The sequence below is a fragment of the Xiphophorus hellerii genome, chromosome 8, assembly GCF_003331165.1.
Source record: "Xiphophorus hellerii strain 12219 chromosome 8, Xiphophorus_hellerii-4.1, whole genome shotgun sequence".
NCBI lineage: Eukaryota > Metazoa > Chordata > Actinopteri > Cyprinodontiformes > Poeciliidae > Xiphophorus > Xiphophorus hellerii.
Window position 1 is genome coordinate 13,931,702 of NC_045679.1, and position 14,825 is coordinate 13,946,526.

At 35.3% G+C, this 14,825-nt stretch overlaps 2 protein-coding genes across 2 annotated transcripts; both read left to right on the forward strand.

Moving 5' to 3' along the window:
* The first annotated feature begins 1,865 nt into the window (after positions 1 to 1,865).
* scarb2c (scavenger receptor class B, member 2c) lies at positions 1,866 to 12,906 on the forward strand. The gene is made up of 11 exons (XM_032570064.1): positions 1,866 to 2,092; positions 2,593 to 2,750; positions 3,474 to 3,618; positions 3,908 to 4,191; positions 6,057 to 6,176; positions 6,798 to 6,976; positions 7,075 to 7,193; positions 9,379 to 9,452; positions 10,491 to 10,542; positions 11,150 to 11,302; positions 11,605 to 12,906. The coding sequence occupies exons 1-11, from the start codon at positions 1,970 to 1,972 to the stop codon at positions 11,641 to 11,643; spliced, it is 1,446 nt and encodes a 481-aa protein (XP_032425955.1). The 5' UTR covers positions 1,866 to 1,969; the 3' UTR covers positions 11,644 to 12,906.
* Positions 12,907 to 13,027: 121 nt separating this feature from the next.
* On the forward strand, positions 13,028 to 14,492 carry LOC116724399 (liver-expressed antimicrobial peptide 2). Its single transcript, XM_032570065.1, has 3 exons — positions 13,028 to 13,539; positions 13,656 to 13,795; positions 14,084 to 14,492. Exons 1-3 carry the CDS (start codon positions 13,474 to 13,476, stop codon positions 14,103 to 14,105), a joined length of 228 nt encoding a protein of 75 aa, XP_032425956.1. The 5' UTR covers positions 13,028 to 13,473; the 3' UTR covers positions 14,106 to 14,492.
* Positions 14,493 to 14,825: the final 333 nt, after the last annotated feature.

A 14,825-nucleotide genomic window follows, 5' to 3' on the forward strand; every position in this document is an offset into this window, starting at 1 on the left:
TAAATGTAACAAAGTTTGTAAAATATATACATCTTTCATTTGTTATTTAGGATTGACCAAACATGCATTCGCAACATGGGCCAATTTCTATTTATTTTCTGTTCACTTTTTGTGCAATGTGCCACATGACTGAGCTTGTTCATACATAAAAAAAATAAATAAATATATTGTGCTCTTTGGCTTTTGCGATGTAATATGTCCCAACATGTAAGCTGAAAACCTTTGCTATTTGCACAAGTCACAGTCATTTTACGGCCCCATGTTGAAACAGTACTGCAATGAAACTTAATAATGCAAGCACAAACATGTTAGTACTGTTAGTCAACATTACAAAAATGTTGGTATCATGTGGAAACATGAGATAATGTATCCAAGGTAACTCAGTAACTGAGCATTACAAAAAAGTCAACACCAAAGAAATAGTATCTGTGAACTCATATTTGTATGTGCTCGAAGTTTAACTAATTTTTTTTTTTTTTACAAGTGTGAATTGTGTCAATCCTAAAACGTTGTTATGATCAGTGAAAGCAAGTGAAAGACATTGTCAGAATAAGATGGATGGAACAATTCCTCATTGGTTAGTCTGATTACCTGATGTGGTGTCAGTTTCATAGGGAACCTTGACTCAAAAAGCTACAATAACTCCAGTAAACTAACAAGCTAGAAACAAAGAAAGAAGGTCCAGAAAAACATATGACAGTGACATCTAGTGGAAGGATGGTTTAATGCTGCTTATTATTAGGTAACGATGTTGTTCATTCCGTTATTTCACTCATTTACTGTTTATGTACTAGTTTGTATTTTTAAAAAAATCAAAAAATGAAAAGAATGTGTCTTCTATCTCAACATTGTACAGTGCCTTGAACATTTTCACACCTCTTCAGCTACTTCACAGTTTGTTACATCAACTTCAACCACAACCCTCAATGCATTTTGCAGGATATTATGTAATAGACCAACATAAAATGTTTAGTCATTGCAAATGTTTTTATAACATAAAAAGCTGAGAAACGTGGCAAAATGTAGTTCAACAAAAATCTTTCAGAAGTCACCATGTACTTCTGTAGTCCTTTTAAAAAGGTTTAAGTTTATTTTGAAAAAAACATGAAGCTTTGTCTCAGGGAATGCTGTACAATCCAAACTCTTATTCCTTTAGGGTGACTTTTACCACCGGTAAGGCGCCAGAGTGAAAAGTAGCCTTCTGGCTAACATGGCATTTTTACAGAAATGTTATTAATCTGACCCTGTAGTAAAAACAAATACATTAAAAAAAATCATCTAAAAATAGAAAGTGTGGCTCAATGCAAACCAGCAAGACATGAACATTCAGCTAAAGTGACAGGTCAGGCCATGAACAACAAACTTTCTGGTCAACAAACAAGTAGAAAAAGCACAGTGAAGCATAATACTGGGCAGGTATCTTTCTTTAGTAGGATCGGCTAAACAAGCCAGATTGGATTGGGATTGGAGTCAAATACATGACAGTTTAGGGAGAATGCGTGTGGGAGGCTTGACAATACTTGAGCGGAAGGGATGGTTTGTCATTAAACATGACAAAGGGATGGTTTGTCATTAAACATGACAAACCGCAGAATAAAGGTGTGGTCAGGATTGGAAACAAAGAGTGCTGGTACTCAAGATGAACACTAACCCTGTTTTGCTTCTACAGTCAGCAGTTACTAAAGAAGGATAAAGTTTTCTTCCATCACTAAAAACCACAAGAAATGTTACATCTTTTGCTAAAATGTGACATTTATCAAACACATTTAATGGAGTTGCTGCAATGTGATCACGACGCCCGAATGATCGAAAGGAACCGGCAACTGTCGACGAAAGCGGAAGTGGTAATCAGAGCAACTTTCATTCCGGTTCCTACTGGGAAAGGAGCTTCTTCCGATCCAAAACAAAAACAGCTCCGTCACTGGCTTGTCTTCTCACTCTCTAATAATTTTTCCTCTGCTGCCACAATATGCGGCTGAAACCATGTTTAATCTACATCATCGGGGCGTCCTCTTTACTAATGCTGATCGTGGGGATATCTTTAGTTTTATCCAACGCGTTTCCAAATTTCCTACAGTCGAAGGTTAAAACGGTAAGGAGTTAAAATAGGCTCTTGCTTATTTTTAGCTTAAAAATAAGCAAGAGCCTAGGTTGACTAACTCACGCATGTCTTTGTAAACAGTAGATTTGCGAAAAATGACTGTCAGTATGTTTGTGCTTTAGCTAATTTATACTGCAATGCTTTTAAAAGCTATGGGCAATTGTGTTACGGCTAATGCTGCACGCATTTAATCAGTTTCGTTTAGTAATATTTAAACTTTGTGTGCTTGTTAATTCTAAGACTGATTCTGTACGTAAGCCGTTCTAATGTTGATTAATGACAGCATCGCAGCTCACGTGAATAGTCGCAAAAAATTCACGTGCAGTTTTAACAGGATTCAGTGTTTCACATCATGCTACCTGTTCATGCACACCTGATGGTGATAAGGATATTTTCACTCTTTCCTTGTCATGTGACGAGAGCAATTCATCATGTGCAGATCATTCATCCATGGTCAGATCATTTCATCCACTGCCCTTTGTCCCGCTTAGGAAGTAGTCTTGAGAAATGGAACAGAGGCCTTTGAGGTTTGGGTTGATCCTCCTGCTCCGATCTACATGCAGTTTTACTTCTTCAATCTGACGAACCCAGCGGAGGTCATGAGTGGGGAAAGACCAGCTGTGACTGAGATTGGACCTTACACATATAGGTGCGAAGATGGCTTAGTTTTGTTATTTATTTTACCAGGGTATAGTATGAAAGTTGAGAAATGGTAATAAAACATTATACACAAATACCCAAAACAGACTTTTATCTCTAACTATAGATAGGAGAGAAAGAGGAAATGGAGCAATGATTTTATAAGTCCCTTGAGTTGTTAAACTTTAAAATAAGTTCTATTTGATTGGTTGACCAAAAATGATAGTCTTTTATAAGCACGTGCTTTACAAGAAGACAAGTTGAAAGCAAAGAAGTGCCAGGAAACGGAAAGCAACAAGCAATTAAGTGAAAGAAAGTTCGCCACAGTCTGTAACATTTTGTTTCTCTTCCTTTAGATTCAATAATTCCTACCAATTGTTGTAGCAAAATTCAAAGAAACCTGTCTAGGGAAACAATGTGTACTTCCAGTCAGGGTTTTATTTGCTTTCTACGTGTGTCTGGTTTAATGTAGAAACATACTAAAAAACATGCAAGTGTAACTACAGTGAAAGGTAGTTCTACAAAATACCGACTCAGGCGACTTTATACCTCTACACTACTTTCTGTTAATCTAACACGGAAATACTGGAAAATGTGTATGAGTACAAGGAATATGAATATTTTGCGTGACACTGTAGCTAAAGTTTAAAATGCAGCCTGAAGGTATTACCATTTATTTGGCCTCAAACTACAACCATAATGTGATATGTCTGTCTAATTTTTCATAACACAGAGAATATCGGCCCATGGAGGACGTGGTCTTCCAGGAAAACGGCACAAGAGTTGCATCAGTCAATCCTAAAACTTACATTTTTGAGCGCAACATGTCCCGAGGTCCTGAAAGTGACCTCATCAGGACGGTTAACATCCCTGCTTTGGTGAGTTCAAGAAATCCCCTCTTATTTTTTGAAAAAAATATACTAGGAATATTTTGTTTGTGCAGTAATGTGGCTACATGAAAATACCTGCAGATTGTATGTATTTTTTAAATTAGAGGAAAAAACCTAACTTTAGAAACAACAAATCACTTGCGTAAAAAAAAAATCTTTATTATATAGCAGTTTTTTTTACCTGTAGTGAAAATTAAACCTTTACTTTCCTTTACAAGCGTGCTGAAGGGAATATTCAAAGATGTTTTCATTAATTTTTCTACTTTTTCTCTAATAGACAGTAATGGAAAGATTTAAGGACAATGCGTTTGTAGCCAATCTGATCTCCGCCTACATGCGATCCACTGGTATCGGCCTGTTCACCACCCACACTGTGGGAGAGCTACTATGGGGATATGAAGACAGCCTTCTCAAAGCTCTCAAAATGTTTTATCCTGAGCTGGATGACTTTTTTGGACTTTTCTATAAGACGAATGCTTCAAATGATGGAGAATATACTTTCTTTACTGGTCAGCAAAACTACCAGGACTTTGCTAGAGTGGACACATGGAATGGGAAAAGGTAGAGACTTTGTTTTTTATTTTAGTTCAACAGTTATTCATCTATCAGTAAACCAATGAATCCACTGAAGTTTAAATAAACAAGTTATTGCATCTGTACTTATTGATCCAATAATACTTATCCAACTACTTTTCTACAATTCTTTTTCCAGCTATTTTTTTCCACATTGTCTCCATAGTCACTAATCTTAAGGTTGTTGACTGTATTAAACGAAGTGGGTCATTTGAGTGAAAACAGCTGTTGTTCTCCTGTGCGATATATATTGAGTTTATGATCTCAAAACATTTACAGCACAGTGTAACTTTCTTTATTATTATTATAGTAGCATAATCTCACCCTGAAAAATCTAACCTAAATTTAAGTACATTTATTTAGTTTAGAAATAATTGTTGTTTTGGTTTTTTTTGTATGCACTCATGTACAGCACAATTATTGGCACCTTCTTATTATTGCTTTGTTTAACCTCCCTCCTCTTTTGCCAGCAGGCAGCCTTTTGTCTTCTATATCACTGCACAAGTTTTAAACATACAGACAGAAAGAGGGAGGGAGCATTGACTAATTTATTTGAAAAATATGTCTGAATTGTCCAGAGTCTTTGGTGCTCTGTTACGCAATCCTCTCACCAACTCAGCCCATTATTTAACATTTTTTCAGAGGATTTAGGTCTGGTGACTGAAAGGGCCATAGAAGACGGTTTATTTTCTGTCTGGTATTGATTTTTTTGTTTTTTTTTTAGTTTAGTATTGTGCTGAAATCTCAAACAATGATCTATTTTCAATGATCTGTCAGAAGCCACATAATTTATGCATAAAAAGTTCTGAAACGTTAGAGTCTATGGTACTGTGCAATCTTAGCAAGGTTCCCAGGATCAGAAAAGGAAGAGACCCGCAGATTCTTACTATGCTTTACATTTTGTAATGAAGATTATTTTCCACATTCATCCTTTGTTTTACACATACCCTTTACACATACGTTGGAAGACATAAGAAAATAACACTCAAGTTTCTCCTAAAACCCCATTTAAGCTTGAATGTCGTTTTGAGTACACAATTTGATCTCCAGAATATCTTCCACATGAGCGCCCTAGCTCTTTCATCTAAATCCCACATATCCATTATTTTAGAACCAACACATTAGTAACTTAATTTCACACCACACTGCAGATGCTTCACTTTCCTCAAAGAATGCAATAGTTTAAGCTGTTAATTTGACCCTTATGGTGAAAAAAAGAATACATAAAATGAGATGCTGATGGCATGGAAAAATAACATACCCAGTCATAGTGTAGCAAGACACCTTCAACCTCCGCCCTTTTTCTCTAGTATTAATTAGCTTTGCGCAATTGGAGTGGATCAGAATCATCATATAAATATGTTTGTGCCTCCTTTATCGTCTTTCTTACTTTACATAGTGGCAAAAAAAACTTTATTCCTCCTACAGCCTTGTTTGTAATGTTCCAGCAGTTGTAAAATATGCAGCTGTTGCTTCTTTTATAGGTCAGTACTTTTTTAAATAAAAAAAAAACTTGCTAAGAGAAACTGGCCCATCACATTACATTTACCCCATGGATTACTTGTTAAATGTTTCTGGACGCTGATCAACTTTATAAAATTAAAAATAAATATTTCAGTTACATTTATTTTACTGGAATTGGAATTTTGCTGCCATAAAATATTCATTTATTTAGATGAGTTTCATACATCTTTGCTAGATGTGCCAGTTATAGCAGAGGATGCTGTATGTATGTTAACCCTTCTTAGTGTAGGGTCTACCTGTCTAAGAGCTCCAAACTGTTTTTAACCTCTGAAATGACAAAACATTACAGTGAAAAATAATAAAAATAAACGTTTGGATTGTGAATGCAGCTCTTTGGATTGGTGGACGTCTGACGAGTGCAATATGATAAATGGAACCAACGGAGCCTCTTTCCACCCAATCATCAGTAAGAATGAAGTCCTCCACATGTTCTCCTCTGACCTGTGCAGGTGAGGTGCTGACACAGCAAATTTGATTTTTAAAATATATAAAACAATATATATATATATATTTTTTTTAATTAACTGTGCATCTTTAAGTAATTTTCATTTTTATGTTTCCATTTCTGTATTAAAAAATAGCTTCTGCTTTCCCTCATGACCCATTCTACTCATGCAGCATATCTGGTTTTAACCTCTGACCCCATTGTTGACTAAAGACATTTAGTAAAATGTTTCCCTCTTTAGACATCATAAGCCTTATTATCCACAGTGTTATCTTGGTGTGAGGATTGGATTAAGAATTAAGAATACCACTTCATCTTGAGTTAGTTCAGATCAGTAAGAGGAAGTGTTTATGTGCAGCACAATTCTTGGCACCTTCTTATTAATGCTTTGTTTAACCCCAACAGGTGCAACATGTGGGCCTACAACCTGCTTAGCTTGTTTACTAAAACAATAAGTGCCAATATGCATGTGAACGTTATTGTAAAACCTGTTGTACTCTTAAGTTTATTTCCTGAAAACCTGAATGTGCAAAATAAATGCAGTTGTTCCTCTGTGCTGCATATCAGTTTTATATAATTATCTCTGCCACCAAAGACGATCCAGCGTGTGATTATTGTTTTCAAGGTCGTTGTATGCCGTGTACACCAATGATGTGACTGTGAAGAATATCCCTGGCTATCGCTTCGTTCCCCCCTTCGAAGTTTTCGCCAATATGACTGTGAACCCGGCCAACGCAGGCTTCTGTGTTCCTTCTGGAAACTGCCTCGGCTCAGGCCTGCTCAATGTCAGCATGTGTAAACAAGGTGATGCAGTTTTGCTATCAATTATATGGAGTCTCGGTTCTTGATTAAATTTGGTTAATTATAATCTGCTTCCATAATCTTATCTTGGTGGTGTTTAGGGGCTCCCATCATCATGTCCTCACCGCACTTCTACCAGGCTGATGAGAAATTTGTGCAGGATGTGTTTGGGATGAGGCCCAATAAGGACGAGCATCAGACTGCCATCGATATCAATCCAGTACGATTTAACTTTATTTAACTGAACATATGGCACACTGTATTTTTTTACTTACCGCTTACATACAATGCAGTCTTTAATAGAGTATCTTTCTTTAATAAATGTGTTTTTAATACGTGCTTACAGGTTCAGTAGCCCAGGGCAAGCAGGTGTTTATCTTTTATATTTTTTATTTATTAATTTTTAAAATAAATGTGTGTTTTGAAAACATTGTACTTTTATGTAAGAGTCATAAGCCCATTACAGGTGAGTTGTAATAATATAAAGGGGATTTAGGGATTTTTAAGAATATAGCAGTTCTCAAATATTTAAGAAAATAATGAAGTTATAGTATTTTTATTTTTGGGAACAACATGGAGCTACTGGCCAAGTGACATATTAAACCTACCTTCATCAGTTGGTATTATCAGTTCATACCCAGTTTATGTATAGGATTACCTCTTAATCTGACACAATCTGCCTTTGTAAAATAACTTTTCCTTGGTGGATATGGCAGTAAAACTGTCTCCAGCTCAGGGGCCCACATCCTTTTAAACTCGGCCCTGTGTGCAGTACAAAATGATAACACTGGGTGGTGAAATATCTCAGTTTTGCATCAGCTTGTTTACTGTGAGCCTTGAAACTGGTTAAAAATTAAAGTAGTGGTACTTGGTACGAACCTGTCACCAAAGATAAACTCTGATAGGTGATATCAGCTTTTTGTACTGTAATAACCTAGTGGGACTTGGGGTAGAAAAACAATTTTAGAACAAAAAAATATACCTACTTGTAAGCTCAGGAAATTTATAGATTTAGTGGGTATTGCATGTAAATAAGGCAGGAAACATTGCAGGTACACAGTACCTCACAGAAGTACTCGTATTGTTTTGTCATGTTCCAATTGCCAATTTTAATGTGTTTTAATGGGATTTTATCTAAGAGACCAATGCAAATTTGTCAGAAATAATCTACTAGTACAAAGTTCTGCAAACATTTTTAGTTACAAAGCTATCAAGGGACATTGACCAATATTTCTTAAAAATAGAAGCATGACTTCTAAAAATAGAAGTGTGACCTTCTCTAAAATGTGAACTTTTGTCTGGTTACACAACCAAACTGTGACAAAAAATTGGTCTGATTTAAAATGTTTTTTTTGGCATCTTGCGTAGCTTCCTTTTTGTCACTACTGCTTTTCATGTTCAGTTTTTAGAGAGTTATTCTGATTTAATTTTATTAATTTCTTCACTGATGCAAAGTTTCAGATCTGCTAAATGAAAAATGCATATTCATGCACAGGCATAGAACAAAGGAAACCTGCACGTAACTGTGACATAAGCTTTTATAGTGTGAGTTGCACGTCTGAACTCTGTAAACAACTTACTGTTTATTCCCTGTTTGGCCTCCTTTCTGTACTTGAATCCTTGTTCAAAGTCCTCTGAACATTCAGAGCCATGAAGCTGTTTTTCCTATGAAAGACTGAAACATTGAGGTGCTTGCAGCTGAAGATGTATGGTGGTTGTCATTTACTCACAAGGTTGCTGGTTTGAGCCTCAACTTATCAATATAAATATATATTAGAGAAATCTGTTATCTGATGGTTTTACTTCTCTTGTCTGCCAACCAACCTTTATAATGTAAAGCAAAAAAAATTACAACACAATGGAGAACAGTTTGTAGAAATAGCGAATATTTAAAAGAAATAATAATTAGACATACATTTTCTTCAAGGATTAATATACAATTGGGAAAATTATAGAATTTCCATTTCCAGATCTGGATAAATATGGAAGCCGAAAGGCGTACATACATTATTGGTCTTACTCGACTTTATTTGTTGTTACATTGCCAATAAGATGGACCCATCAGCCCACTTGTCTCTGATTCTCTTTTCATCCATCCATCCATTTGTGGATCTATTGATCTTTAATTCATTTATCCTTTCTTCCCTTCCTCCTGCTCACTCCCTTTTTTCCCTGTTGTAGTATTTTCTGATTCTCAGTTAAAGCGTAATCTCTGGCATACATTTGTAGTGAACTATTGTATTCATACTTGAACTATTACATAAAAGAGTGGCATTTCTGGGAAACTGAGTCTGAAAAAAATTTGAATTTTAATATAAAAATGCGTCTTCACCCTGTAGATATGATAATAAGCATTAATTGTCTCTTCCATGTCCTCCTGACAAATTCTGATTGTGTTTTTACAGCTGACAGGAATCATCCTACAGGCAGCCAAACGTATCCAGATCAATGTCTATGTGGAGAAAATCGCACGCTTCAGGTAATCCACTCACTTCCTTTAGCTGTCTGTCACTTATGACTCACTAGATGTTGAGTTACTACAATGTTCTTCATGCTGACTTTTGATAAAATCATCACACCTGAATGATTATTCATAGCTGGGAGGAGCCGCCTGCCAGTAAGATAAAAAGCAGTTTTGCCACCATCATCATGATTAGTGGACTTTTGGACAGACTTGTTTATGAGTCTATATGACATCTGATAGAAGCAGCTGTGGGATCATTTCAGAACTTTCTTGTTTTTTCTTCTCTCTCGCCACTTTTTCTGTTTCAGCTGTTCTACATGCAAACATTATATTTAAATATGTAGAAGTCCTCTGTGATTTGCAAATCTCTTAACCCCTTAACTATCACCCTCAAAAACCCTCCCTGCTTAGCCGGCAGCCGATGGGTCCATGAAGACACCGGTGTCATTCAGAAAGTTGAAGAGATAACGCCCCTAAGTTTAAATTATATTTAAAGATGCACTGAAAAATATCCCTTATTAATTCAAATTAGCTTGAAATTAATTTTTTCAGGGTAAAAGGTGATGTAGCTGCTTCCGTTTAATGCAGCTGTTTTTTTACACATGCATAGCTTGTTAACATACTATGTGGTCTGGGAACACAGACATCGGCAGACTCAGAATCAGTAACAATGTTGGTCAGAACATTGTTACTGACCAATGTTTTGACTCTTATTGCTCAATGGATGAGAAATAAAAACCTATTTCTTCGTCTACTTCAATCCTCTCTAGTTACTGAACAAATATTGATGTAAATCTTCTTTGTTGGTTTGGTCTCAGATTGGAACTGGACTTAAGTATCACTACTTGTATCTTGGGAAGGCATTTTGTTATGGAGTATTGCGCCATAAGTTTAAGCTTCCATTGGTCATATCATTTTGGCAACTTTTGCCACTTGGCTATCTTTTTACTTAACTGTTACATTTTCTCTTTTTTTCACACTTTGGATATGGGAACAAAATCACCCTCATCTCTGTATGTATATATATATACTGTATTTTTCCTTCTCTTTCAGTGAAACAGGAAATGTGAGGACAGTGGTTTTCCCTGTGGTGTATCTCAACGAGGTAAAAACACACTTTCTAACTCCAGCATGGTATTTGAAGTAATTGAATAGAAATGTAGTTTAATTAATATTAGTTTAGGAACGATTTGAAAGACAGTTACTCTGTTTTATAGTTTATCGTGTTTCCTGGTTGTATTTAATTACTTTGATTATCAACCTTGAACTTGCAAAAAATATTTCTAATTATAATAATCTTATTATCAATGTAATGTTCAGTGTTTGCCTCTGATTTCCTAAGAATTGAAGTAGTGACCGGCTCCTTTCATTTTTGAATTAACCAAATATAAAGCAGCTGCTACAATGAGATTTACTTCCATAACTTAATTTCTGTTGAATCCAATGTGGGGAAGTAATTTGAAATTTAATTTGGGGTGAACTTTTGAAAGAAGAAAAATTCCATCAGTCAGTTTTATTAGTGTGGTAAGGAATACACCTCAAGACAATATTATGCTTAATTATAGTTATGTTTTCACTTTGCATGAACTTTTAACTTAGGCATTTGCTTTTTTTCAGTGAACTTCATTTACTCATTGTATTATCTGAATAATTAGTTTACTGTTATGGAAATGTAAAGATTTTCTATTGTTTTACCTTCAACTGACCACCAGAGCGCTCTTATTGACGATGCATCAGCCAAGAAGCTGCAGAGTGTTAATATCCAGAAGAACGTGGTGGAGAATATTCCATTTCTTGTGATTGCTCTTGGCATCATCCTGGGAGGAATCTTTATGTTGCTGATGTGTCGACAGAAAGTCCCAGAGGTGAGTTTGCACTGCAAACAATCAATACAGTTGTGTCATCGCAAGAGGTAATAGAATGATCTTGTTTAAATGTATTTATATGATCAAATAAATTACAAATCTGGAAATCAGGAGTAGTGGAGTTGGGTGCAAAAACTCCTGTCTGGTGGTTTGCAATTAAAAAATAAACAAAATTGTAGCAATTCAGAAACACTGAATACTTGTTTAGCAGACATCACAATTATCAAACACAGAATAACTAACTCTGTATGTTAACAGTTTGTTGTTTGCTCACAAATTCTGTAATGTGTGCTGTTTTTCAGAGCACTGAAGCAGAACGTCAGCCCCTGATCTCATCGTAGCACCAAGCAGAACTTATGAGGACGATCATGGTGTTACTGGCATAACGTTAGAATAAAATAATCTGACATCTAGACTCCTAACCTTTAGGCAGCCACTCATAACCAGAATCTCATCTTTTCAATATTGTAATGCTTTCAGGAATTTTGTGTGTTTATAACAAGCACTTAAGTTGTTTGTTTTCATGCTGTAATGTTGCTTAAACTGCTCTCTTTTTAATTAAATCTTATTTTTCTAACCACTAATTATGGGGTTGCAAAGGAAACTAAGCAGAACTGAGCAGTATTAAACCTAATTATTATTCTTCATTGCAAATAAATGCAATGGGTAGTTGCATTTATTTGCAATGTATATTTATATATCCACAAATATACATTGCTATATTTGTGCATAAATATGCTATAAATGGTACCTGAAAGTGTTTGCTACTTTCATGTATCGACAAATCAGCTGCCTCCTATGAGATGCCAGTTTCAGAAAAAAAAAAATGTTTTATGGTTTTGTGTTAACTACAAACATGTGCAAATATACTGATCACTGAAAGGTTAAAGTAATGAGTATGTTTTTATAAATGAAATGTGTTTTATTAAAAAAGGCTTCAAAAGTCATTTGTTGTTTATTCAACGACAATGCTCGAATTTGTTAGTTTCTTAAAGAGTTATCATAATGGGGATTTACTTGCTTTAAAACGATGCTGACCTGCAGAACCTGATAATAAAAAAATACGTGAAATAAACCCCAAACAGTATTGCTTCTCGAGGATAAAGGGACGGTTTTTATCTGCTGTGAATGTGTTGGTATGGAAAGGTAAAAAGGTTTTTTATCCTGCTCAATTCAACACTGTGTATTGATTTTATTTTATGATGCTTCTTGGGGATTTTGCTAAAAGGAGTGTACAAAAGGTTTTATGGAAGTGTTGTATCTGATGCATTTTTAAGTTTGTTTTCTATTTGAAATGTTAAGTTGCTTGAGAATTGCTGTAGTCCTGCGGGGCTGAGACTTTCAAAGTTGCTTATTTGTTTAAAAAATCGGTTGATTCTATTCAACATCATAAAATTATTGTGAAATTTCTTTAATATAAATGTCACCATTTACTAACAGTTGATGTTGGTGTTTTGTGCTGTTTATGTAAGAGACTGTTTGCACTACTACTTAACAGTCTAAACATAATATGTAATCACTGATTAAATTCACAGAAAAGGTCGTATGTGTTATTGGCATCTTGTCTTGTTATTCGTCATGACCAATAAACTGATTCAAATATCGTCAGTTTATGTCGACAATATTGTTTGATACAATTTTCAGTGACATGGAAACGAGAAGTGGTAACTTGAAGTGAAAATTATACGAATTGCTAAATATAATCTTCTTTTATTTCCACCAGAAATAAGTCATAAATTTTTTGATTAATGCATTAGCTAAGCTGAAGTAGATATTAAGATAGATATTATCTGAAAAACAATTTACTCATACATTTCTGGACATTTTTCATTAAAATCTACTTACCAGAAACTGTGCAGCCCCTTTAAGGTTTATATTACCCCTGACGTGGACTTGTCCTACATTACCAGATTAAAGTGTACTTTGGATGCTTCCAGATAAACTTTGACTTTGGTTGTCATTATAAAACTGATAAGTGCTTGAGGATCACTGACTCTGACTCAGGCCACCGGTTCTGCCAAACGTCCACCTTTACAGTAACAAATGTATTGAGTGAATTACTTAGAGGTTAACTCCTCCCCAACCCAATTAAAGCATTTAATACAAGGAACAGGAGACAGCAAAGAAAGCCTGGAAAGCAGCATCTTCCGCAAGCTTCATCTGCAAACAGCATGAGGACGCTTCAGGAAAAAGTCATCATCATTTCTGTTTTTCTGTCCCTTATATGTCTCTCTCAGGTGGGTTGAGATGCCTGTTATGATTTTTAAAGTTAACAATGAATAATTGTATCGGGTTTTTAAAAAAAATAAATCAATAAAAGAGCTTCTAAATGGTCAAATATTTACTTTTGCAGGTCAACTCAGTACCTGTTCCTGACAACTGGGACACTCTGATCCAGAGGACAAAGCGATCGCTACTGTGGCGCTGGAACAGTCTGAAACCTGTTGGAGCTAGCTGCAGAGATCCTTCAGAGTGTGGCACAAACCACTGCAGGTAAAACTGAATTGTGAAGTTCAATAATCCTCTACTTGAATGATTTTTATTCACCACTTTCACCACCCGGTGATACTGAATGTGAGCGTGTACCCCTTCCGTTTCCAGCTGTTTTTGAAAGCAAATATGACATTTAAAGGAGAAAGGAATCCTTAATGTGATTTATACATCTGAATGTGATCACATTTCTGAGAGGGTTTTATGATGTGTCCACATGCATTTTGCATGGCGTGATAAAAGTCTAAGTCAAAGTTCAAGTTGTAATTACGTTTCTGCTTATCTTTGCAGGAGAAACATTTGTTCCTTCTGACACTCCATCTGAACAACAGACCCACAACCACAACTCTGAAACAAATGGAGCCACCTATGCGAAATTCCTCCTCTAATATGGTCAAACTAAAAGTTGTGAAGGAAGTTTCTTTTGTTTTTATTTTAAATAGGAGCCTTTATGGAGGAACCTTTGCCACCATCAGCCTCATCACTGGGCTGGTTGTGTAATCTGAATGTATGTTTGATAAGAAAATACAAACGTTCACCCTCAGTCTGTGAGCTCTGAATTTATTGGCACATGTTGTTCCTCTAATATATTTATTTGTATATTTTGTAAACTTTGTAAATATTCAAATACACTCTACCTTTTTCAAGAGCTTGTACATTTTTTTTCAATGTTACAGCAAATTAAAATACTCCCACAGTTCTTGCCAGTTTTTAAATAAAAAGAACAAGCTAATTATTCTTTGATACAAATCTATCCCTATGCGTTTCATGGTACATGTTTTCCAGATTATGTTGGGTAGCGCCTTTCTGGGCTACCAAGTATGAACTTTATAATATAATAGAATAGAATAAAACAAAAATATCCGAAAACTATATCTATAAAAACAAGATAAAGAATATTATATTTTAGAGGATTACAACATAAAAATACTGTGCAGCTATCAGAAACGGTTCACTTTTATCTGAGGGATGTGCCACAAAAAAATCATAATGTGCATGTAAATATAATGTGCATTAAAAATACAACATTCTA

Bases quoted from the DNA above. Each gene is read 5' to 3' on its own strand.
- scarb2c (XM_032570064.1), top strand. From the start codon at position 1,970: ATGCGGCTGAAACCATGTTTAATCTACATCATCGGGGCGTCCTCTTTA. The intron at 2,093-2,592 runs GTAAGGAGTTAA...TGTCCCGCTTAG, and splicing joins TACAGTCGAAGGTTAAAACG to GAAGTAGTCTTGAGAAATGG. The intron at 6,177-6,797 runs GTGAGGTGCTGA...ATTGTTTTCAAG, and splicing joins TTCTCCTCTGACCTGTGCAG to GTCGTTGTATGCCGTGTACA.
- LOC116724399 (XM_032570065.1), top strand. From the start codon at position 13,474: ATGAGGACGCTTCAGGAAAAAGTCATCATCATTTCTGTTTTTCTGTCC. The intron at 13,540-13,655 runs GTGGGTTGAGAT...TTACTTTTGCAG, and splicing joins CCCTTATATGTCTCTCTCAG to GTCAACTCAGTACCTGTTCC. The intron at 13,796-14,083 runs GTAAAACTGAAT...TTATCTTTGCAG, and splicing joins TGTGGCACAAACCACTGCAG to GAGAAACATTTGTTCCTTCT.